At 37.5% G+C, this 27447-nt stretch overlaps 1 protein-coding gene across 1 annotated transcript in view; it reads left to right on the plus strand.

The window, feature by feature from the left end:
- The window catches only part of brinp1 (bone morphogenetic protein/retinoic acid inducible neural-specific 1), a 77879-nt gene that overhangs the window by 11594 nt on the left and 38838 nt on the right, over positions 1 to 27447 (plus strand). The window contains exons 2-3 of the mRNA XM_054612787.1: positions 10322 to 10512; positions 19988 to 20157. Coding sequence (XP_054468762.1) covers positions 10322 to 10512; positions 19988 to 20157 — 361 coding nt within the window. The remainder of the gene's footprint in view (positions 1 to 10321; positions 10513 to 19987; positions 20158 to 27447) is intronic.

Below are 27447 nucleotides of genomic sequence, written 5' to 3' on the forward strand. Positions count from 1 at the left end.
ATCCACCCGAACTCAGCCCGCACTCTGTAAGATTGAAGGCCACCTTTTTTATTTTTGTGTTTTGATTTTGTACATCACAGTAACCTTGACATAATCCTGTATACGCAACTGATTCTCTTTCTCTCTCTCTCTCTCTCTCTCTCCCTCTCCGTCTATTCTCCCCTTCCTCTGGAATGAAAACAGTATCGGCCTAATGCCACCATTTTACACAGATGGACTCTACAGGCATCGTGTTGCATGACCTCATGACTTTGAAAGATGTTGCAATTTGCAAATTTAACATAGGTTAGGGGGGAAAAAAAGCTGTTTTTGCTCTTTTGCTCTTTACAGTTTGGTTTCCACTATTCTAGATAAAGAACTGGTCATTCTGGCAATAATATATTATATACAACGGTCCAGTCCATCAAATAGCTAGTACTTTAAATGCCTTCTAACCTTAAGGCTACCACTAACAAAGATCTCATTATAGGAAATCATTCTGTGCTACGTCATGGTTTTCAGTGGATGTAAGGACACAAGAATGTCTGTTGCCTGACTGAATGTTTCTATATTTGATGAAAGATATGCCGCTATCCGTGTTAGACAGTGTGCTGTATGATCATTAGGTTGACAGACATGTGGGAACATTGACAGTGAGTCTGAGGCGATTTACTGTTATCAAACACCTAATTTTATCTAAACCCATTAGCCTGGAACAGTCACTTGGATATTTTTACATCGCCTCTCTGCTGATGGTATCGACTTTTTTTTTTAGCAGCACTATAACAGAATTTCAAAATAGCCCCTCGGATTTCCTGCAGTATTTACACTGCTGTGTTTAGAAATCGGGCCCATCCCAGTATTGAAGTGAAAATAAATAAAACAAGCACAAGCAAACAGCTCAGGCCACCCAAAATAACTCCCCACCTCTTTCTGCGTGGCCCTTCAGTGTGCACTGGTGCATAGGATTAAGATTTGTTCTATAATATCTTGAATGGTTCTTGGTGGTTGAAATTCATACAGGATTTCAATTGTATCTCTGTCTGTTTGATTTATTACTGGGCCTTGCCTCCTTATTACCATGAAAGGCTAAGCATTTTTCTTCTTCTGTCATTCCTTCAAGCTGCTGCATAATATTGAGGCAGTACAGGGACAAGGCTTCAATGGTCTCAGATTTAGGGGCTCAAATAAATTACTGTTGATACAGTAATACTATGAATACTGCCCATTGATGGCTATAGAATGATTATGTCATCTTACTGGATTGGCAGCTTGCTACGTAGCTAATTCCATGAAAATTTGTGACAGAAAAATGGATAGAAATTGTCGATAAGCATGGATGACTTACAGAAATAACATTCAAAATTCAACTGCTTTAAGCAACAGCTGCTGCAACTTTTGTGTTAGCGAACAATTTTTGCATGGCACATAAATCCCTCGCTACTGATTGGTTGGAGCAAAATAGAATAGAATACTCCTCACCCTCCCATTAACAAACTATTTTACATGTCAGGCTGATTAAGAGAAATGAAACAGAAATTCTGCATGATGATCAGGCTAGGACAATGCTGCAAAGAATATGAATTTAATCTGACTTTCAGTTTTCTGTTGGTGTTCTTTTTTGTGCTCTTTACAGGCTAAGTAGCTATGGCTAGCACGACACCAAAGCTAAACTAATACTGTTGCAACCCGTGTAAATGTCACACTAGATATATTTTGTATGTAAATCTTAATGTCATCCACATATTAATATTCATAGAAGGATAAGACATACACTAATTGATAAATTAAATAAAGCAAACATTAAATAAATGAAGAATGACTCCATCAGAGGCTGTATCCCATTTTAAGGGACTACCTCCTGCAAAATCTGCTTTTCAAGAACTAGTATGTTGACAAATGGGTCAACAAAAGGTACCCTTTCCAATGACTTTGAATTTGGTTTATAAATACTACTTTCTGACCAGATTTTTTGAGATATGAGCAGTCCTTACAGTTGTAGGCAATGGTCAATATTATGTTATTCGTTAATCATGCAGTATATCCCTGTAAGGTAAAGGGCAGCCATAATGAAGTTTTTTTTTTTTACCAGGTGTTTGCCCTGTGGTGTTCATATATCACTGGAAAATCACATGAATTACATTACATTACATTACATGAATGTGACAAATGAAAAAGTCACTGCAGCATGTTAATCATATAAGACCCTTGTTGGTAGCCATGACAAGACGTTCTTCAAAGGAGGCACACGATGCATATCAGGCATTCTTAAACCCTGCTGGGCCACATGGTGATGTAGATGTAATAACATTTACTTAAAGCCCAGGAAATATATCATATCCTAGTGGATGAGATCATGCAGTGCTGATTCTGTGTGGGAACACCATGTACAGAATGAAAGGGAATAAGTCAATACTGTGTGGGAAGACGGAATCGCTTCACAAAGTCATTCATGGGGGAATTTCCATTATTGGATCAAAGTCTCCCCCAGTATTACAGCTTGCCAGCATTTTCTGTTGAGGCCCTCATGGTGCACCACTATCATTCAGCTGAGCGTGGCTCTACAAAGAACAGTGTGGCAAAGACTCAATCAATGATGTGTCAGGAATGTTTAATAGTCTTTTGTAAATAATGTAGGATGCTATAATGCAAAATCTCCATGTGTAGGATCATCTGCTAATTAATTTTAACAAGATAGAATAATGGCCGTAGACAAATGAGATCATCATGGTGAGGATGATCTCCCCACCCCCAGTCATTTAGCTCATAATGTATTCCTCAACCCTAATTGTTTCTAAATAGTTTCTATAATAATTAATAATAAGTATCCTTTTCAACCAGCAATTGAAGTATTAGTCAAGTCATCCCTAACAAACAGGTAGTGGAAAAAATGACAAAAAATGAAAGGTTCATCCTTCATCAAAGCATTAAAATCGATGCTGATCAGTGGAACCAAATACACGCAGCTTATTCCTTGAAGTTTTATATTTCACAGGCACCATGAAAACAACTGGAATCATTTAAGGTTTTAAAAAACATTTCTAATGTTCACTCCACTCAAACATTACATTGTTCTGTATCACTTACAAAAATAAACTTGTCATAGAAAGCATCCTGTCCATATTTCCAGATTATTTTTTGGGGATTTAGATTCATGCAAAGCCAAGCTGATACAGTATAGGCAACCACCCAGTGTGTGAACATGATTTTTATTTAAATATGTATCATTGGAATATGGGAAGAATAGGAGAAAAAACTGATAACTAGATCTGAAACATGAACCAGGTGAAAGGTGACACACACAACTTGACACTGCAGAGTGAATGTGAAGTAGGTTAAGGGAACTGCAGTACGGTATGGTAATCCCCATGGCTGCTAAAGCTTTCAGTGGACACTATAGCACAAGCAATGGATTATTAATTAAGATTAAATAATAATGATAATGTAAATCTTAACAACAATGTAACTGAAAACTTTACATTCAGTATGACTTCTGCAGGATAGGTATTATATACTTGTATAAAGTAAGACTTCTAAAATGATGAATATTGCATCTTTATCAATGAAAATGAAAAACACCAAACATATAATTAAATCCTTCCTCAAATTTTTCTCTTTGAAAATGTCAGTAAAAAAGATTGGTGTGACCTTGTTACCCTGATAAGTTATTTCAGATGTGGTTTTACTGCATGCAACCATTATTGCATTATAGCATCAAAGCAGTCTTATTATTTAAAAAAAAAAAATGCAACACACATTGTAAACATTTTTTTTAAATGTACCAAATCATTGTACCAAATAGCTTTAGCCTGTGACAGGCATAGTATAAATACTGCAGCCACTTAAACATACTGTAAGTTCAACATAAAAATGAACTACAGCAACATAAATGACAATTGAATCACCACCTCTCTGACACAGTCCCTGTACAATGATCATTATGAGCTCACACGTACAGCATATACAGAACACGAGGTGTTGATTATCCCTATCCTGTGTACTTTAGTTCATACCTGGGAGCTCATCACACACTGTGTTCTTCTAAAAGTAGTACTTACTGATACATGTACATGACCTTCAATTTGCGCTGACGTTTATTTCCTATTTTAGAATTTGTTTAATAATTATTCAGTTCAGTTATTAGCCAGAATTTTCATCATGTCTTTTGAAGCACCAGGGACGAAAATATATATAAATATGTGCATAGTTATATGCATTATCTTGTAATAAGTATAAAATATTAATATTTATCTGGTAATAAGTATATAATATTTATATTTATCTTGTAATAAGTATATAATATTTATTTTTGCCTGTTTTTGTTCTTGACTTGTTTTTTTTTCTACAGCAGGTGCCTCCTTTAAATGTTTCTTGTAAAGTGCTGTGTGCCACACTGGTGCCCTTTATGACAGCATCTTGTCTGCTACAAATAAAGTGAGCATGTTTTGATAGCACTTACATGTTTAAAGTTTGGTGTAACATTTTTATCTAGTTTATTTCATCATAAATGGTTGTTTGTGGGCCTCAAGTTAAGAGAAAATGGCACAGGCTTTTTGTCAGATATTCATGATTCTTACCACGAGCTGACAAAGTCAAGCTGCTACGGAACAACATTGCCTTCTGAATATGTATTTTATTTAACTGTATAGACTTTGATTTAGTATGAAAGGAGGACAGAGGTGAACAGGAAGCCAGGGATTACAAGGTCTGTAATTTATAAAATTTACTGACACTCCTGCTTTTATTGTTTTCGGGTGTCATTTATGAGGCGTCCAGGAACATGTTGTCTCTGGGTCCTGCCGAACCAGTTTCCCACTCAATTAATTAGAGATTGTCTTTCGGCAAAAACTGTGCTGCTCTTTCCTCTGGGCTGCCACGCTTCCACTTTGAATGGCTGTCATGCTCTCTCAAGGTTTTTAATCTGGGCTTTAGTGCCGGGATCAACAAAGTGCCTGTGGTGACACACTGTATGATGGCCGTTTCCTGCCCCTGTCAGAGCTTTAGGGAATATTCACTCCAAGTCAATACAACCAAAATCTTATTGAAGCAGACAAGATGCTGCCTGGAAGGTGTGATGTGATAACATGCCATCGGAACACTTTCCAGCCAATATGGTTACAGAGAGCACCATGATATTCATAACACCTTATAGGATACGTAAAATAAATGCTGTCTAAGCAATCGTGCTTAACATAGAAAAGTATAATGATCATATTTGCAGTATCTTGGAACTGTTGTAATAAGACGTCATTTTCAGATGTATAGTGATTTATTCAGTACAATGCTTTATGTATTAAAATGCACTTTGAAGGGGTATATAATGTGTTCTACATTTTGGCTTCATAAAAGGCATTCCATGCCTGGCAGGTTTGTTTGTATGTGGGAGTGGATAGTTTGCTGAATGACTAAGAATGACAAAAGGTCAAGTAGCATTTAAATGTACGCCCAAAAACTAAACAGAAGATCAACTGAGCCACCACAGTTAATGCATCAGTGCAGCCGAGCAAACCGACCACAATGTGATTTCCTGGGGCACATAGCAGAAAGTAATTTTCAACACAACAGCATGCAGGGGGGCTGCCATGCTGAGAGGTTGGAGTTTCTTCATGTGACAGCTTACTGTGGCTTGGTCCAACTTCTGGACAACTTCTATTACTCCCTGCAATATTCCTTACTGCATTTTCATACTGCATTGGATTAAAACCACCTTGTGTTACCCAGTTGATTGCTTTTAATGTGATGTAACGCTGGACAGGCAATATGAAAAAAGCGACTAATGCCACTAATAATGAAAATAACAGAGAGGTAATTACTGAATTGAAATTACAATGTCAATTTAAAAAGAAACGCCAACCAAACACTATTTAAAACATGGTTTGATCAGATGGATCACAACTTCAATGTTTAGTAGCACAATTTGAATCATCTGGTTACCAGCATGATCAACTATTTGAATTGGCAAGTAGTTTGGTTCAATGCATTTAAGGTTAATTACTGATGTCAGCTTAGTTCATCCTGTTTATTTCTTTTAGAAAAGTGGTGCAGTTGGATTGGCATAATTTACAGTTAATGGATTGATGCAAAGAATGAATTGTTACACTCCTGAATTTGTTATATTTGGCATTCTACTTCAAATTCATCCTCAAAAGATGACTTTCATGCATACTGGCTCAAACTACGACAGACAGTAGTAGTCCTTTGTTCATTGCAATACTTCATGCAAGAATTCCAAAGCAAACCAAAGCTACTTTTCCTGACTTCATTGCTCAGATGTTGACTTTGAGACTTACCTTGAGTTCAGTCTACTTGCCTGGATGTGTTCTCTCTTTTCACATTTTTTTTTGCATTCTCTTTGAAACAAGTGAGCCAGATGTGGAGCGATGGTTCAATGCGAAAAAACAAAAACAGTTAGTTTCATCACAATCTATGTGCACCAAACAATACTTTTCTTCAGGCTATTTTCTTGAAAAGGCTTAAAAATAGAAGCAGACATGTTGGAGCCACCGGTAAATTCATTAGAGCAAACATTCTCATCCTGATTCATTCTGTTCTATTTCAGATGGGGGACTGATGGCTTTTTGATTACAATAACTCATTACCTAGCAACCACTGTCCATGTTTATTGGACTAAACTGTGCTGAGATGAATGTTGGAAAGGAATCAGATAAAATGGTGGACTAAGTGAGAGCAATGGGGGATAAACCAACTGTAGCTAAGAAGAAAAACAAACTACTGTTAAATCGATTAAACTCTTTGTTCAAAATACCAACATGCAAATGACTTATGTATAAGGAGTGTATGTCCTATGGGCTTCCACCACCATGAAATGCTTCAGTAGATGTAAAAGGATGTCAGTGCCATTAACAGTAAGTATTTATGAAATAATTAAGGCCCTCCATGTCCATATCATGTATTCTGTATTTCCTGTAGTTCACAGACACTTCCTCATAAGGGAATGCTATGTACCCACCCTCCCACACAAGTTACTTGAACACCATAAAGCAATAATCACCCAGGTTCCCATTTTGCTCCTATGCAGCTTCAATGCCATTTATCTCCTCTTAACTTCGTTTGAAAGGTCATTAAACCGGCCTTGGAGCTGTGAAGTGAAGCACTGAATCATGTTGCAGGTTCCATCTGCTGGCATGCCTAATCTGGGGCAGAAGGGCTCAAGTACATATGGCTGCCATAAGAAGTTTTATATAATAATTGGCAGTGACGAAGCAATGAGGAGGATTGAAAGTGAATTGATATCTAAGAGAGGGAGACACAGGGAGAGAGCTGGGCAAAGAATGAAAAGGGAAGACATTTTCATACATCTGCTGCAAATCTGAAAGTCTCTCTTGAATGTTTGCTCCAGATTTCAGGAATACCAGCAAACGTGTAGTCCTCAAAAAGCTAAATCATGGAACACGAGTGGAAGCCGAATTATCACAACATGTGTCTTTGCAATAATGAGGAATTCCAAACCTCTCAAAGGACGGCTTTCACAAATCTGCCAGAAAGCATTTAAAGAATATCGGTTTGGAAAACATTTCTCAATGATGTCTGTGATCAGAAAAAGCCTATCTCGTCATAATACAGGCATTCTCTCACTCATTCTTACACTATATGCTCCCTCGTTTGATACTATACATGTGTAAAATCCACTCTTCTTTGATAGAGTTGTCAAGGTATTACCTTTGAAATGTTGGCTACTTTATGAAGTTGTGTAATTGCGCTACGGCCCACTGGCAGAAGGGAATTCAACTTTAAATGCTAATAAAGAGTGCTGAGTAGAGCATTAATAAGTGCTGCCGTCAAGCCGTGAGCTGGCACACTGACACACTGCTGACTGCATGTCAGAGAATTCAAATTAAGTAACAAATGATCAATTTGAAGTGACCCGTATCTAAGGCTAAATCATTCGTTAGGAGCCCCTGAGGTCGTGAGGGAAAAGACTTGGATGATAAAGCTATTATGAAGCTGTATCTTTAGGGTGATAATAGCACTTTTTGGTGTTAAACAAACTTTTATAATGTTTTGCTGTTTCAGAAGTGCGATTTCACTTGCTGCAGTACGCTATATAACACAAAAGCTTGACAAGCATGTTACTGTATGTGGCTGAACCAGCTCCTACAACTCATCTTTTACTTAGGTTGTTTCATGGTGTGTTTTGATTGCAATCAGGACGGTGTGCAGAAGTTTCTTCTCACCTGTTCAGGGAGAGTAGAGGGCACACTGAAATCATATTCTTCCACAGAAATCAGGCAAACAATTGCTCTGCACAGTGCATAGAAATATGGAAAAACACAAATAAATGAAATATGAATCTATGACTAATAAAGTGTTTTGCGGCAGAAATTTACCAATTCAAGGAGTTAATCTCATTAAACTTGAAGTTGTAGACTTACTTATGGTATCATTGTGTGCATTCTTTATTTTGTCCCTGGAACATACATTTTTTCACAAGATGATGTCAGAGCTTCGGAAAGGGATGCACGATTTGCTGTGCACAAAAACAACCTTGAGTGTCTATCTCAAAAACGCATTATCTTCTATTTTCATACTGATAACAATGAAAATACAATCCCTCTTTTTAATGTCCTTATTGGATTGTTACGGTTCAATTTTTTCAAAAAGTTAAGTGGACAGCAAGCAAAACCCCATTTAATTTCTTCAAGATTTAAATGAATAGCTAAGAATAGCTAACATCTTCTAAACATGGATGGTTTTTATTGCAGAGGTTTTGTTTTTTTGTCTGTGTGTGTGTGTGTGTGTGTGTGTGTGTGTGTGTGTGTGTGTGTGTGTGTGTGTGTGTGTGTGTGTGTGTGTGTGTTGTATCTTTTTTGGCTGATTTTTACGTATAACTTATATGCATTTATTGAAGATAAATGAGATTTCAATTAGAGCTGGCTTTAAGGGTGAAATTATCGAGATTATAAAGCTTTTTGTTTTGTGCTTGATCAGATGGATCTTTTATTGCACTTTAGACCACACACTTACTGTAATTGGGCTCATCGTTCGTACAAAGTCTGCATCATTAAACATATCTAAATTCAATCTAAATCCAATTTTGAGGAAATGCTTTTGCAACTTAGTTTGTAATCAGGAAATTACATTTCCCCCCTTTCTAGCAGTCTCAGTAGTGTGGAGGGTGTACACCTTTTTAGAAGTACGCCATCTGAATGTTTACATCACACCTTCTAGGTAAAAGTGTGAGCATATGTATCCCACATCCAATCCCAAAGAAAGATCAGCATGCAAATATGCATGTTTGATAGTGCTGTGTGAGAATGTGGCCAGTCCATATAGTAATAGAAACATGTCTGATTGGCAGAAAGAACAGATGATGATACTGTTTCCAACCCAATTTGCAACTAAATTGTGCCTTCTTTGACTGAACCAATACATCAGAAATCCCCTTTTGCTGTGTTTTTCCTAGATAAAAAAAGATATACGGAATAACATGTAAGAATGTTTTTTTTATATAACAATAACATAATTTGTATGCACCTCTCTCACACAAAGAAACCTACTTGCATGTATGCATAATCACTGGCATTCAGTACCTACTGTAGGTACGCCAGTCATTAACCGCTGACTCAATAACAGCACAAGAACACCTCATTTTTGCATTTCAGACAGCCGAAAGAAAACCTGGTGTTTTTTTCCTCAGGACAGGGATATTTGTTTCTTTCTGTAACGCTCAGTGAAACAGAGATGCCTGTAATGTCCATCTGGGAATGTTTTCTTGATGTACGTCTCAGCGGGAACAGAAGCAAACATCATGAACATAAACACAAATATTTCCAGGATATTTTTTTTACATTGACGCTGCAAAGCACATCTTTTGCTGCAGCCAGAAACAACAAGGCTGGAATGATGCAAGGGTTTCATCAGGTTGTACTGTTGGTTCAAATTGGAGCATTACACAGAGTGAAGGACCTTGAGAATATTAAATGAAAACAGAAGAACATAACAGAACAATGGTCAAAGTACAATCCCCCAAAACATTTTTTTTATTTTTTTATCAGAGCTTAGTGAACCCAACTGACTGCAAAATGTCTGCATCACTAGACTCCTTACAGATGTGTCTTATTTTGCATTAAAATAACTTTAATCTGAGTTTTCAGAACTGGTAGCTCTGAACTACTAAATGAATTATTGAAATACTCCCTTCATTTCATTACATAATTGCATCAATTAATTGTATGATTAGACCACAGTTATCACAACCAGATGTGTTTTGTTTCCCCACAAATGCATTTGGTGAATTAATTTGTAACCGCTCTACTGTCACTGTTGATAGTGTGGTTTGCTTCATTTTGGTGTGAGCAGTTGTTTTTCTTGTGTTCTGCAGGGAATTTGCACGTTGGAAGGTGAGGAACACAGCAATCGAGAGAAGGGACCTGATCCGGAACCCCGTGCCACTCATGCCTGAGTTCCAGCGGAGCGTACGCTTGCTGGGCCGCAGACCCACTACTCAACAGTTCATCGACACCATCATCAAGAAATATGGAACCCACATTCTCATCTCAGCCACCCTTGGAGGTAAGAAAAGGTTTAATTTGCTAACATCTAAGTTTGATTCACAGTATTTGCACACAGTTGATGAAATGAATTCCACACATGGGTTGTAGGCAGCTTACATGTTACATCTCAGTGAAGTTACGTAATGGGCACATTTTGTCACAGATACAGCATATTTATGGGGTGCGAATAATATTTGAGTTAGATATTTAATTGCACAGGGTTAAAAACAAAATAACAGCAGATTAAAAGACCATTAGGGTTGCATCAAACGATGTGTTTTTTCCACAAATATTTGCATGTAACAATATATCTGAGACCTCACTCAAAGATGTGTAAGAGGAAGTGAAATATATTTAAACAGGAAAGATTGTCATGTCTATGTAAAAGTCACATTAGGAACTAAACTGCTATGTCTTGTTATACATTTTTCAATATCAATTTTATTAATAAAATATTTAATTAAAAACTAAAGCCATTGATCATCATAGGACCAAGACAGACCCCATAAAACAAGTTAAAATCTTTATATTTTAATTTGTACAAATAAATATCACTATTCAATGAGCCCATATGATTATGCTTTGAAAATGCATCATCCTGGTGTTCTGGATTATTCATCTGCCTGTTTGCAACAAAGTCAAAACAGCTCAGTGAAGCAGTTCGGGGCCAAGTTTTTCTCCAGGGTGTTGGAAAAACTCTCCCGCAGCAAATATGGAGCTACCTCACCAGAGGGCAGGACAAAGCAAACTCAAATAACTTTTTCTTCAAAGCATGATTGAGGCAACTTCAATTGACCACGGTTAAAGATTAGTTGAACCATTTCATGAGACATATTTGCACCAGTGCAGAATTTGCATCCATAAAGCAAAGCCAGATGAACAACATTGATGAATTAGCAGCAGTTTCCAATCCATTTCCTTGATGATGAAGTGATTCTGAATGTTGTGCATCTGACAAAACAACCCCAAGATTTAAGAGTGGAAATTTGAAGCAGGTTGTCATTTGTCAAGCTAATTGTAATTGGATAGTTAATATGATGATTCTGCTTTATGATAAATGAATGCAGCAGCATACAGGTATGTGGACTAAGCTGTTTAAGGTTGGTGACTTGCACAGGATCGACTCTATTCTGAAGAGGTACTCCATCTCAACTGGTTTATGTGGATTTTCCAGCAAGACAGTGATCCAAAACTTGCATCAAAGCTATGAAAGGACTATCTTATATCCACAGTCACCAAACTCCATCCCCACTGAACACATGAGACCATTTCTTTATTGAAAAGACAAGACAAGACAAACTTAATGTCCTAGAAATAATGTGAATTCTCACAACCCCTATTTTTGTGGAAGCAAGGCGTGGCTGCCAACTGGAACCTTTAACCGATCAAATAAAGAGAACTCTCAATTTTTTCCATTTGTGAGAAAAGATCAGTAGGTATCTTGGACAATACATATACCTCATATACATATATACAGCCCCAAGCAGCATTACTTCCAGATAAGAGCATAATGCAATTAGAAGTTTTACTTTTCGCATTTACATGTTTTGCATAATAGATAGAAAGACCAAATGTGATAACAAGATGCTGATTCCAGAATGCTTCAAATATTCATTTTCTAAATCATCTCCCTCTATGCACTAGGGTCTAACAACAAGACCATTATAGTCATACTTATTGTAATTGCATTTTCATGTACATGCCAAATTTAACCTGAAGATAATCTACTTCACGAGTGCTTACAGAGCTTCAAGGTAGATGGGAGAGGATGATTATTATATGTATTGCTCTGATTAATCTACAAGCACTGACTTATATTAGAGAAGAATAACAGAGCACATTTCATTTTAGGGAAGAAGCACTTTCAGAAACAAGCTTGTACAGACAATTGCTATTTTCATCAGAGAAACATTGCTATTTCATTTTATGAAGCCTTTTTTTAAGGAGTTTCTGTTCCACCACGTGGGCAAAAGCCATGGCCTCCTGTGATATTATCATTTTCGGGTTGTTACATCTGTCCGTCCCTCCGCGATATCTCAGGAACACATGGAGGGAATATCTATAAATTTGGCACTGATATCTCATTGTTGAACTGATTGGAATTTGGTGGTCAATGGTCACTGTGACCTCACTAAACACGTTTTTTGGCCATAATTGTAAAAGTTAATGTGCTAATAATGACAATTTCACACAAATGTCTAAATGGGTAAAATGCTGAAGTGATGACAAGTATTTAAACTGCACCTTGACTGGTTGACGGACTTACAACCACAAAGCGGTAACTAGTTACATTTTTATTATTTTGGAATTAATCAACCACTACCACCAAATACCCTGCAATTGTTGGGATATATACAGTCATATTAAATAACTAAGAAAAAAACTACTGTGGAAGGAGAAATAAATGCCTCTTATGGAAGATTTCAGTATTTTGGATGTGCTTCCCAAAATAAAAGATAAGCACCCCTGCTGTCGAAGTCTAAATATAAATGGCTTCTCCCCCGAATCTCTTATCTCATCTCAAGCTCTGAGGGCCACATGAAGGCAACTAACTGTGATTACTTTGCCAAATGCATTTCAAAGATATAATTAGTACGATTATTCACTCTTTTAGTCAAACTCTGTATTATATAACTGTATGCATGAAACATAGCCATGCAGTAGTCGCTCCAGTTGTGTAATCGGAAAAGTTGTTGCATTGTAATCTCACAATGAAATGCCTTTTTAGAATTATTCATAAAGCTTTGTCATGTTTTTCTTCTCCTTACTATAAAATTGTACAAGAAATAATTGGAACTTGGAGTTTAAAGATCATTTTGGGTTAATAATGAGTGTAAAGACTATGGTCAATTTTGCGTACTTCTTTTGAACCTTTAGATATGGATATCTGTCTTACTAAGAAAAGAGTCAGTTTTTATTGTATTGTTCTCTTTAATAATAATAAAACAGCTATCCTATGTTAACTTAGAAACCTTAGATACCCAGAACCGTTGATGCTGAAGCTGTTAGCAGAGAAATTAAATCCAGTAGGATACTTTTATTTTTAAAATCTTGCAGTCTACTTAATGTCAAATAAGGCTTTAATAATTTAGCTAAATGGTGTGGGGGAATATCAAGTGAGAACGGTTTGAGTTGCAATATCGTATAAACTGCTCTGTAAGGTGATTCATACTGAGACACTCATTTTGGAAATTGGAAATACAATATTGGTCTGAAACTTTATATAAAGCTAAAATGTAATTAAGTGTGTCTATGCTAGGGAGAATGCCGCTGCCACAGATGCATCAAGTGGCTAAAATTGGGCAAGTGAGCCACATAAATAATCCCAGTATCATTTTCAACCACAGCATCCTTCTTGATCTCATCATATTTTTAGTTTTTTTTTTACATTTCTTGCCGTTCTTTCATTTTTAACCTCTGCCTCCTCTTCTCTGCCTCTGACTTATCGCCATATTATCTATAACCTTGAGGCCATCTTGTTTCAAGTCATGGGTCAGTACACCCTTATCTCAATCTTGAGATTGCCCATTAAAGAACACAGTTATATGAAGCAATAAAAGTGCACACCCGTCTAGTGATAAAGTAAGAAGAAGAGGCTAATTCTCTCTTTAGCGACCTACACATTGCAGTCTCCCGATCCATTATACACTTGAGAGGAAAGAATAGAATGCTCCTTTTCACATTCAACATAGAGTTGAGTGGTCAAGTGTGAAGAGCCCCATTAGAGGTTTCCTCCTCTGGACTGAGTGGAAATCGTTGTTCAGAAATGTTGTTTCTTTGTTCTTTTTGGAGCCTAATGCTTTTGCAAGGCAGCTAATGCACATTATTGTGGTGATGGTGTTCTTCAAGTGCCACATCTATATCTGACTGAGAGAAATACTACTAACAAACAATAATCTTAATAGACAAATTTGGGAAGCATTATATAAAGATAAAAGACAAATTTGCATCTTACTCTCAAGCTTGTTCTTTTGTATTTTGTACTGTATTTTATACTGACATATCTCACTGGATAGTTTGCTATTGATAACTGAGTGATACTGAAAGGAGAAATACACAACGTCACAAACATATTTCATTCCAACAAGTCCACATACATGAATGACAAAACAATTCAGTTTCCATTGCGTTCCAAAATGACCCTTACGGCCCTTTCAAAAAAATTGTATTCAAATGTTTTAGGATCTGGCGTCCCTACATTTAAAGGTATTGTGTGGAGTGTTCGCCCTCTAGTAATGGTATGGTGCAATGTTTACGAGTGCATTTAAAAGGACACACAAACCCACCCAAAGATCAAACAGGTATGACTCTTTCACAGTCCTGGTGCAGGTTATGTTATTCCTTTGACCAACATCAGGTGGTGGTAACACACAAAAAAATGTACCACAGTCTCCTGTGTTGATGTCTTTCACTTTGCCAAGCATCATTTTTCTCCATTTCAATAAGATTTTGTGAGACAGTAAATCTTCCCACTTGCTCTGCAATTGCCATCGACCGACACTGTTCAAACAGCTGACCCGTGCTGAGGTTTTTGGGTTAGGACACTCTCATTTAATCCTCTCCACTGATTATGTAACCACGTCTCTTATTCCATTTTTAAAACTAAAGCCCTAAGTTTAGTGGAGTACTACTTTTGGATTTGGAAGTAGACTGTGACCTTTTTCAATGGATCTTTTTGTTTGTATTTCATTGTTCCTCGGCTACTTTTCAAGTAAAAAACAATGCTTTTGTGGTGCCTGGTTGCTCTGGGAACCATCACACAGCGCTCAGAGAACAAAACACTGACAATACCCTTTGTTTATGTCTGGATTTATGGAGACACTCTTTACTGAATATAAAGGTTTGTATATTTTTAGTCTACATTTAATGCTGATCATGATCAAATCTGATTTATTTACAATTAAAATAACAATAATGATAATAACACCAGATTTAACTTAAGTTGCCTTTGTAAATTGGACCATGTCCATTTAAAATTATTAGTAAATGTGTGGCAATATAGTACTTATGTAATGTCAGAAAAAGCTCATGCTAACAAGCATCAGAAGAGGAAGATTTCCAGTTACTTTCTCTTGACATTACTGACTGACAGCGTCTGCTGAAGATGTTTGAGGAAATATTTATAAATCACCTGCTGCCTTTCTGTTAAATAGTCAAGTCTCTGGCATATATGGGGTCTTTTGGCATCACAGGAAGTGTTTTCTGAAGTGCAACATATGAACTGACTGTGTTCTGGGTTCACACTGTGCTTGGGAAAAGTAAACAGAGTGAATACATCTCAGACTTTCCAACAAAAGGTGCCGCCACTGTGAGTTGATGCTCCAAAATTTAACTGAACTGTTTTGGAGCCAAAACTGAAAAATAGATCAAAACAGTAAGACATAGATGCTTGACGTCTTTGGTTTTGCCTGCAGCCACTGGGAACAATAGTGTACGTGCAGTACATTACATTACATTACATTACAGTCATTTAGCAGACGCTTTTATCCAAAGCGACTTACAGGAAGTGTATTCAACATAGGTATTCAAGAGAACTACTAGTCACCAGAAGTCATAAGTGCATCTCCTTTCTTAAACAAGCATCTAAAAGCATAAACCAGAGCAAAAGTACAGTGCAGAAGCAAATTACTACGAATACAATAAGTGCAACAAACTAGTATGTTTATTGACAGTAGAATTAAAACTTTCTAGGTGTCCAGGGCTTTAGAATGGTGAAGGAGCCACTGCACGAGTAAGGCTGACTGTCCCTAAATGCTAGAGGAAGGTACTCCATCGGAAAAACAGTGTGAAGGACAGATTTGCATTTTTGCTAAAGCTGTGACGGACATATTTCACCACATCTGTCATCCCCTCTCCTTCATATGTTTGACATTTTTTTATTTACAGTTTTACACTTGGAGTGAGACTGCTGCTGTTTCTCTGTGAATCCTGTTGGTATTTGTACAGAGGGGCCAGAGCATTTCTGTCGACAGAACGAGGAGATGCAAATGTTTGTGAAAGTGTAGGAAGAAAAATAAGCTATTAAATCCACTACAACTACAATTTTCAAAAGGCCATTGTCAGATATATATATATATATATATACACACACACAATGGTTACAGCTGATAACGCTGTCCCAATCAACTGTGTTGTCCCCTTCGGGTTGACACCGTTAGCTCTGTCTGCACTGTTGCCTTTTTTTTGCTCTGTTAGCATTGTTAGCTGCTATCCCCCAGCTCAGCCGTCTACTGTTTGAGAGCCTTGTGGAGGCACTAGATATGCTCAGAGTTCAGAATTTAGAACCTTAAGGTCAGGCAGACATGTTAAAAAGAACCATGGCTGACCGATTAGATTGAGATTTCACATACAAGAGGGACTGCGTCTTAGCTGTGTGGACTGATTTGCCCTCCTCCTCTGTACTGAATACACATTCTCTATGACTGGATCAGAGACCATTTCACTGCAACAGTCTTATGCGTTCAGCACTGAAGGGGAAGAAGTAGTTTATTGAAATGACTTGTGGTCACTGAGGCCTGAGGCTAGGGTTCATGCAGAACTCTGGCTGTGCCCTGGGCTGTTGTGGAAGACTGTCCTGTATAAGCTGTCAACGATACCTCTTTGCTACGAAACTTTTAGTAGTTGCTGTTGTTCTGCTACCGACATAAAAAGCACAGGGCACAATTGGGCAATAAGAGCGAGGCTATCTCAAAGCAACACCATCCACTTTTAGAATATCTCTTGCATAAAGCAGGGACAATCTTGTCATAGCTGGTTGAAATAATTATAACAACAACCACTAGTCATTTATCTGTGATGTTTATCACATGTTTTCTCCATTAAGGTAAGAAAACTAACTTTATAGTTACTATATATTGTCCTCATTGGGTTTTATTGCTCTCTGCTGGGTCTGTTCTGAAATACATATGTTTGTCATATCTAAAACATACACAAATTTACTGCATAAAAGAATATAGCAGAATATGTTGTAAAACTTTCAATTGGATCTGTTCATTTATTATATGAATCTATATGGCTCAATTAAAGTATTTTGAAAAAAACAACAACAACAAATCCATTAGAGTCTCCCCCCCTGCACAGTATGAAACAGTACAGTTTAATGTTGTCCATAAAGTGACCCACAAATGTACCATTAACACCAAATTGAGCACTCCCAGCCATTCCATTACTTTAAAACCCTACTTGCACTCCTAACCCTCATTGACATCCACCTGCACACGGACACTAAAAAAGGAACGAAGTAAGAAGTACACGTGTAGGAGATGCCTTTTCAAACGTCCTCCTTTTAGGTGATACACTACATTGTTTTTAAATACCTCTCAGCTTCAAACACAGGAGCTCTGCGTGAGTTGATTCATTCTGGCAGAGTGCCAGCAAGGCGTCCCATAATAATATAACACAATGTATTACTTACAGAAAAGTCCATAGAGATTTTTTTTTCATTTAAGCCATGGAGGTTATGATTTTGCCTGACCATCAGCAATAAACACTAAGTATTTATGTACAGAGGACCTCCTTTATGCCACACTAAATTGTAAAAGAGATTAAAAAAAATAAGGGGGGGGCAGATTAAGGGCTTAATGTAGGACTGTTATTCTTGTGCAGTAGTGTAAGTCAAGTGTGTGTAAGTAACTTTGCTAACCTCCCGAGGGAGAGGGAGCATGGCAGCGTCAGAATGAAGACTCGTACCCTCAGCGTTTGCACTCTAACCAGGCATGAGACATCGGCCCCGACTGCTACCCACCCCTAGTCACGGTCACCACAAGTTAAGTGACCAATTCCAATGCAACGCTGGGGGCCAAATAACCATTCACATCACTAGAAAACCTGAACATATGTGACATGCTCTTGAACGAGTTGCAGGCATATGGTTCGTCATTTGAACAGTAATCTTCAAAGGCAAGTTTGTGTGAGCTTGCGGGAGCAAATTGGTGTTTGCTTGTTTGCTTTTTATGCGTCTGTTTCTGCTCGTAGGAATGCGAGATGGGAAAATGATGATGTGTAAAGAATGAGCAGCTCAGCCCTTTATAACGTGTCAACAAACAACCGCATGGCATGCAAATCAGAGAGATTGTCTGGTGCTCGGTAAATATTGGGGCCCTTTTACTGCCTCAAGTGTTCTTTTGTGGTAGACGCTTAGAGAATGGTCAGTGGGTCACTCTAATACAATCTCCCCCCACACTGTTTTCCTGTGGACATTCAAACTTGACATATAGTACATACTGTGCACAAATACAGTGAGGGGTGTGTGTAAGGCTTTCATTTCTCACTTCTCAAATGTTAATGCTGGGCAGAGTACTGGATTTATAGAGAGAGATTAGGGACATGCTGATTTTTTGTGTGCATTCACATGAGTTGTGACCTTATGACAGGGGAGGGGAGTTTTAAAATCACTTCACACTAGAGGTGGGAACACAGCCTCTTTAACTCAGCAAATGAGTCAGAATTTCACTTCCCCCAAATCTAAAGAGAACTATTTTGGAAACCACAACAACAACAACAACAACAACAACAATGGCTCATATGTTGGCTTAATTCTGGCAGATAGTTATGCCAGCAAGACGCCTAACAGATGGTTGCTGATTTAAGAGACCACAGCTTTGCTATCTGCAGTATTCTTCTGTGGTTTAAAAGCACAGTTGGAGAGAAGTATTCAGTATGTGGGAAAGTGGGAAATAGAAAAGAAAAAAAGTGTTCCAACACCTCTCCAGGCAGTGTTAGTATCACCAGAAAGGGTCAGTAATTTGATTAAACCATGCACAAGCAATTTTTTTTTCAGCATCCAGAAGACAGAAAAAAAAAAGAAAAAGGTTGCACTGTGGTAATCAGGAACATGCCACAAAATGCCACAGGACAGATAAACAGGTACAATCCTCCTCAAGTGGCTCCACACCAGCCTCCTGTACTCATTCAGATTGTACAGATTTTCTCTGCACTAATTAAGTCTCTGCAATCAGTAATGTTATTTCGTATTTGTGTTTATTTGTGTTTTATTTTTGTTTTATATTCAATTTGACTTTACCCTGCCTGGTGTAGCTGTAAAGAAAAAGATACCGGATGTGATGTATTTGTTTCTACAATGGATAAGATTCCTGTGGTCTTGAGGTATAAATTCTATATCAGTAGACCTCTCCTGGAAATAATGCCTTCCCAATAGGGGTAAATCCGGGGACATTTCTGGGGATGGTGCCAGCTGAGGATGAAGCACTGAATACAGACACTGTTCCTGGAAAACTGGGGCATCTGGTTTCTCAGGCTCAAACTGCTTGCCTTGGTATTCAGACCTCTGACTTATTCCTCCTGTTAAAAGCTCCATTGGCTGCTGAGATAACGGACAAATCCCACATATCTAGAGTACACTCACATTATTTATTCAGTGCAAGATCATTTCTTCAATTTAGACCTTTAATACTTTGATATTTTTCCCCGACACTTCCAAGGCAGTAAGTATGTTTAAACCTAATCATATTTCCATTTCCTTGTGCTACCTGTAGGAGAGGAGGCCCTGACTATGTACCTGGCCAAAAACAAGCTGGACAGGAAGCTTGTCAACGCTACTCAAAACGTGGAAGCCCTTCATCAGCTGGCCTCGTCCTACTTCATTGACCGTGACGGCACGATGAGGAAGCTGCATGAGATCCAAATTTCCACCAATGCCATCAAGGTCAGTGCATATGGAACATGCACAAGCATATGCAAACGCATATTTAGTGAGTCATTTCGTAGGATGAAACACAGATGCACTACCTGAGAAATTGTATTTCTTGTCTTATGTAGGGTATTATTAATAAAAATTTGATTCAGTAGATTATATAAATAAATATAAATATTCATTATGCTTTTTCCTAGACAATAATATATATTATTACTTTACTTTTTTTCTCCATTATTTGCTATTTCACTTTAGTTGGACAGTAGGTACTTACGAGTGCCCTCCAAAACAAACTGTGTTCGAAAAAATAATGTATTTACCGCTCTGCCGTCTTTGTGGTAAGGCTATAGGCAACTCAAATTGCATGGTTAAGGTTAATGAAACAAATACTTTCACATTGTGTTTCTTAAACTGTGGCCACTGGTTTCAAACTACTGGCTATTTGTATGCCCAACCTTCCTCCTGATGATATATTGCTACAGTATAGCTCGACTTCTACTTTTACTAATGAGTGAAAACTACTATTATAAAGAGCTTTCGTGTGAGAAAAACAAAAACATAGTTTACAAAAAAACTCCACACAAACCATGTGATTTGACAGTCAGATAACACCTCACTTTCACCTCCTCCAGAGACAGATGGCAGACTGAATAGAACAAATAAATCAAACTGTGAAACAACAATATGTAGAAAAGTGCATCCCTGTGAATCTACACTAGCATACGTTGTGAGGTAGCATTACACTGACATGATACACAACCTCATAGAATTAACATATTTCACAAAAGTACTTGTATAGAGGAGTAGGTGTGATGAAAAGAAACCACTGCTTCTGCAGGATGTGAGCAGATAGAAAGCAATAAATTGATTTACATACATGTGACTGAATGGCAGTCTCTGTGATTCTAATCACATCCTTCCTGTATGCGTATTCATCACATGCCAGAGTCATATGAGTGCCGGTTTTAGACAGAATTTTTTTTTTACCAATTGAGGTTTCTGAAAATAAGTTTACCGTGAACATAGATAACACAAGCAAGGCACATAGATTTAGGCATTTAAAACAAATTACCCTTCTTGTTTTTTGATCTGCTGTAGAAAGTCTGCTCTTTCTGTTCTGGCTGTCAGACGACATGGAAAAAAAATAGCTAAGCTGTGTGAGTAAACTCCCTGCGACTGCTTGCCAGTTGCGGTCATTCACATGCTCATTCATCCAGGGACACTGAGGGAAAGCAACTGTAAAGTATAAATAACATCAAGTAAAACCACACAGGTCAGAGGTTTTGGAATACCCCTCTCCTGTGACCATGTTCCAGTAATTAGCCAAATGTTAATTCTTGTCTCAGGTGAAGAGGGAGGTGGTATCAGCTTGGAATAAGGTTTAGCTTTAAAACTCATGTTAATACAGTAACTTAACACAAGACAACTCTCTTTACTGATTTATTATTTATAATAATAATCATAAAATGTATAATAATAATTAAACACACAAAAGTATTGCTGTCAGCTGATTATAACAACAACTCTCATAATGTCGGACTATAATTATTTCTTTTTTTTATTCCCGAAAATACATGTTGTTAAATGCTTGCTTAAATAAAAGCATTTCCGATATCATTCCTGCAAGAAAAAACAAAGTATTAAAACAACGCATGGTCATAACAACCAAGGCCCACATAGCCCCTGGTAGGGAATCACACCTTTACCACACTGGCAGGCATGAGCATTGTGATTCCATGTGTGTACCTGCATGACAAATAAGAATACCGCCCGGGACAACATCCCCTGTCTGCTATGACCTTGCTCATATGCACCTAGTTCACAAGGCAATACATATGTGGGAATAAAAGTTGGAGTGAACCTTGGTGTGCAGCTCTGCTTCTGGGATGTTTTGTTGAGTGAAGATGTCAACTTGATTTACAAGTCAGCAGTTCAGCAGCAGGGACTGTTTGCTTCTATTATGCTTCCAGTGTAGCTGTAGGACACAAGGATAACCCAGAGGAACCAAGCGTTGAATACTGACTGTGAAATGAATCAGTCCATTTCTGGTATTATTCAACCCAAGTATGTTAACTTTTAAGTAAAAATGCCAAATATATATCACAAAACACATACACACAAATGATATGTCAAGAGGTGTATAGTGACAAAAATAACATCACTAAGCAAATGTCATTCTCTCAAATTCTTCTTTTTAAATATTTGCCATTCTGACTACAGCAAGTTGGTGTGCACTTCTGCTACAATGAAACAGTTGAAAGCATACCACTTAATAAATTGCACCATACCTTACAATCAAAAACACAAAACTAAGAAATGGACAATTAGTCCGTAGTGCAGTATAAAATATTTTAAAACAATAAGGTGGGAGAGAATACACTGAAGAACACAGAGTGGAAGCCTCAGTACCAGAGACAGGTTGTGTTGATATGGAATCAGAGTCAGACAAAAACAGCAAACAGTGCTGCAGGTAGAATTGTGTAACCTGCCACAGTCAAATTTAACCTAGACTGAGTGAGTTAGCTGGTGTTGATTTCAAGCCCTGGTGAGCATAATTATTTTGTGGTTTTCTTCTCTGAGTCTCCAATCGCATATTTCTTAGCAGAAAGCAGATTGCAGGAGCAAAAATAGGCTGCACCACAGAGAAATTGGAATGCCAAAGGATTGTAAAGGCTTACATCCTGCAACCATGCATCACAACACTTCTGTAAATATAGCAGTAACAGTGCATCTCCTCCTGTGCCGTAAATATTCGCAGTAAAGAAAGATTATTTGAACTTTACTACTGGAGTCTTACTTCAGACTAAGATTATCCAATTTGGGCTCTGGAACCCCAAATTAATATCAATTGATGTCCAGTATTCTTAAAGTAACATGACAAAAAAAAAGTTTGGGCTCAATGACATTTTGACAAATGGTTAAATGTCAGTTTGATGTAATTTGACTCATCTGCTCTGTGGACTGCAAGTTTAATACAATTGATATGGTGGAGGAAAATAAAGTTGGTATTATTCACACGTTTTACCCTGTTAGCATTAGCATCAAAATACTATCTGAATGTGCAATAATGCCATTAAAGTCTCAGCTGAGCTAAATATTAATGGTTTGTAGCATTCTGTATGTCTGTGAAGTTTTTATTTTCTCATTCGATTACATTTAGCTGTCCAGAGTTTCACTGATTTAAAAAAAGCACATTATAAACAAAGTGCAGTTACAGATCTCTAATGCATCACGGCTAGTTTATTCAATCAAATCATGCATTGATGAAATGCATTTCAAATTACAGTGAACAAAAATGTGTCAAGGAACTGAACCATTGCTTAAACGTTTTAACTGCATTTGTTAGCAATGGAACAGGGGACATGTCACTGTGACAGTGATTTGCACAACTGTTAAAAAAGTATGAGAACGGGAAGAATGAGGAAGCAACCAAGTTAAATTTGAGCTTTTGCTTTCTTTTCATTACTCAACTCATTTTCACCTGTTTAGTATTATACAACTCGTTGCTCACATTGTAGGATGACGCATTTGATTTCTTTGGAAGGATTTACTGGCTTCCTCTTGGTATAGTTTTTGAATAGTGTCGATATTTTCCATAAGTTTGAAACTCCCACAGCTGCTGCCATGCACCTGTGCATTCCCACTTCGCCACACAAAAAACCCTCCAATCCAACTCTCCACTACACTCGCTAATGCTCCACCTCCCTGTCTTCATTCAAGGAGCACCTTCCTAGCTTTTAGTTGTTGTGAGTGACAAGTGGATTAAGGGGCTCTGGCAGATGAGACTCCAGGTAGCAGGAAGTCAACCATGACAAAATTAAGCAGACCTGACAGTGGTTGCTGAGTCAGTTTCTGAGGAAAGGAAGGTGGTGTTGAGAGGAGAAAGTATCCATTCAATACACACACACACACACACACACACACACACACACACACACACACACACACACACACACACACACACACACACACACACACACACACACACACACAAAGTTACTTCAAAGCTGAGTGGACTGCATGTCTGCTGATCGAGGCCATTGGACCTGAAGCATATGTCAAAAGGTGAGGCTTTGTAAGAGTTTGGAAAACGGGCCAGGAATGGATTGGTGATTGAGTCAATTTGTGATTTCGTTAATGGGGATACAGGCATGCAAGATAGCTTTCACCTCTCCGGTATAGCATCCTCTGAGAGTTAGTAATGGCTTGTTTGAAACTCACAGTTAATGTCTCTTACTTTTCTAACAGGAAGAAATAGGAATTTAAAAGGCTAGCTCTATCAAGCAAAACAAACATGGCTGTGTACACATAGGGCATAAAGACAGTTTACAGATGAAATGGTTCCACACATAGCCGCTAAGCTCAGCTGCTCTTCTTATGGTTTCTTCCATTTTTTTCCCCCCCTGTTAGAAGGGAGGATGTGATTTTGGGCTTTAAATAAAATTGACTTGACTTAACATAACTTGGAACAAGTGTGATCAAGAATAATGATTATACCGGTATAAAAGCACTTTAAGATCAAATCTGACTGGACTTTTAGTTTAAAACATTCAAAAAATGAACTTTATCAACAGAATGTGAAGAGGTTACAGACGTTATGTTGAAGTAGGTTGTAGCCCTGGCCAAACCTGTCTTTATTACAGTCATAAAAATAAACTAGATTCCTAAGTTATTGTCGCTTCAGTATTGTATTCAAATTAAGCCCCGCTGATGTATGTACAGGTTGGCTGGGCCGACAGCTGAGTTGTGATGGTACTTGGGGGAGTAGGATAGGGCCTTGAAAAATGCATAGCCTCGGGGCCAACGGTTCTTTAATTCGGCCTTGATTGCGTTGCAGAGATATCTACTGGAATTATGATGCTAACCAGCTATCTCCAGCCAGGCCTGTCCTGTAATATCACTTGTACCTGGAGAGATGATAGAAAGTCATTGTAGCGCCAGGATACAATATATCCTGGTATTTAAGGGTGAAAACATACTTTGGTGACTACAGGCAGAATGCTAATGTGTAAAATAGGGGAAATTGTGAAATAGGGGTAAAAACATTGTTCAGGAATAAATTATCCGAGGATAGAGTTGGCGCAACCTTCAGTAATGGCCAATCACATTAACTCTTCTCATCTCATTTAAAAGCTGCAGACAGTTTTGTAATACGCTGGATTAGAGTCCAGGGCACCTTCTCTCCAAAGAAAACTCTCTCCCTATCCTCTCTACTATAATTTGCATTGCATAAAACTTGAGAGCCATATGCGTGGCAAAACCAGACAATTCTGATGTGGACAATGAATGTTTTTGGTAAGACTGGTACTGGTTGTTTTAGCTGGTTTCAATGCACGCACATATTTGTGACATAATTGTGCAGCACTTTGCGTAAATATCACATCTTTCAAATTAGAGCCACTATATGGATGTACAGTACATAGTGTGTATGCTTTCTGAAAACATTATCGATATGTCTTCAGAAAGCATCATCATGAGAATTTAAATAACATCAAATATTGATGATAAATATAAATAAAAAGTAGCAGCAGATCATATACAAGATATCTTCAATTTGATTTCATTTTGAGTACCCTTTAAAAATGTGCATAATTGTCATGTATACATCACCAAAAATCGTCCAAGGCTGAACTTGCATTCTCGTATCTGTCGGCTATGAATAAAGGCAGCATAAATTGCAGTTCTCCAGTCACGTCGCCAGCAGACAAACAGTGATCAGAATGTGCAGAGGAGGCAAAGTCCAGCAGAACACATGGATCTATAAACACAGAGAACAAGGGCTTTGCTCCTCCAATATTGATTCAGTATGGCTGCGAGACCTGCTTTGGAGTGCAAACTTACAATCAGGATGAATAGCACGTGTCAATACAGCAGAAATGTTTTATACATTGAGATGTTGAAAGTCAGCTCCACTTTGTTCACTGAAAATTTTTGTAAAGTGTAACTCTGGACTCTTCATTTGCTCTTTTACCAGATCCTCAACAGCTTTGCTCATTCATATGATGAGCATTTTTCATACATAGAGTTAACACACACAACAATGTTTCATGGAAATGTTGTAACAGCTTTAAGTTATTCTAAAACATTTAAATGTTTTTATTAAGGAGTATTACATTGTTTAAGTTTACTGTTGTTTTTAAAATAATAATAATAGTAATAACATTAATATAAAATAAACTAATGATGATAATAATAATGATAAAGAAGACACATTTTTAAAGAAGAATATTATTAAAACATGCCAGTTTTCTTTTACTTGATGCCTTAAGGGTCAATGAGCGAAAATACTTCTTTTATTCAGTATTTCTGTATGCCCAGAAATTAATAAGCAAATGTATGCAGATGGTTTAATGCAAACCTACTGATGCAATGAATAAAATTGCTGATTATCTGATATTTTTCACTTTACACTAAATACATTGAAATATGTATGTTCTCTTCGTCAAAGATAGATTTCCAGCAACGATAATTATCAGCCTGAGGCAAACAACGGGGTATAGATTCCAGAGCCTGTGTCATATATTAAGAATGAGTACTATTATTAATATTAACTGTATTTTAACTTAAATTATTATAAGCCCCCCAATTCACTTTGAACTATAGATAAAATACAATTTCTGATCCAGCAAGCCTTATTCTTTCAGTTGTAAGTTCTTACTTCACATAACACAGTAACTAGCAGTACAATACAGAAACCACCTTCACAGCTTCATATGCAAACCTAAAACGCAATGAATAAATGCCTGTCATCTGCTGTGTATCTGCATGAAGGTACAGAAGACAAAGATGGGACATTAATATCAACCAAACACATGCGGTCAGAAATCATCGTTTATTACTCACTTGTTACCAGGGAGCACCCACTAGCTAATATAGACATAAAAAAACCTTTGAATAGTAGTTTTACAGTACACCAATACCTCCCTTTAACCCAGTTGTCCCAAATTATTTGCAGCCAACTTTTATTGGCTCGTCGCCTGATATCACAGAACTGTCTCCTATGATGGATCGCAGTTGTCCTAGAACCAAAACCAGAATGTTAAAACATCCTCCTGGCAAATTCACATACAGAAAGTCAAATATGACACCAACACAGTATGTTGTTAGTGATATTGAAGAGTAAGGAGCCCCCCAGCATCTAACCGGACCGAGTGTCATTTGCAGGTGTGTTAACATGCTATTTAACATGCAGTTAATTAGCCATCTAGCCTGCAATCTGAAGTTAGCACTTTTCACTGGTGAAATTAATATATATACTTTTCTCTTTAAAGGTTAAATGTGTAAGATCTGGATAGAATTTCA

This window comes from Anoplopoma fimbria, chromosome 14, assembly GCF_027596085.1.
Source record: "Anoplopoma fimbria isolate UVic2021 breed Golden Eagle Sablefish chromosome 14, Afim_UVic_2022, whole genome shotgun sequence".
Classification (NCBI taxonomy): domain Eukaryota; kingdom Metazoa; phylum Chordata; class Actinopteri; order Perciformes; family Anoplopomatidae; genus Anoplopoma; species Anoplopoma fimbria.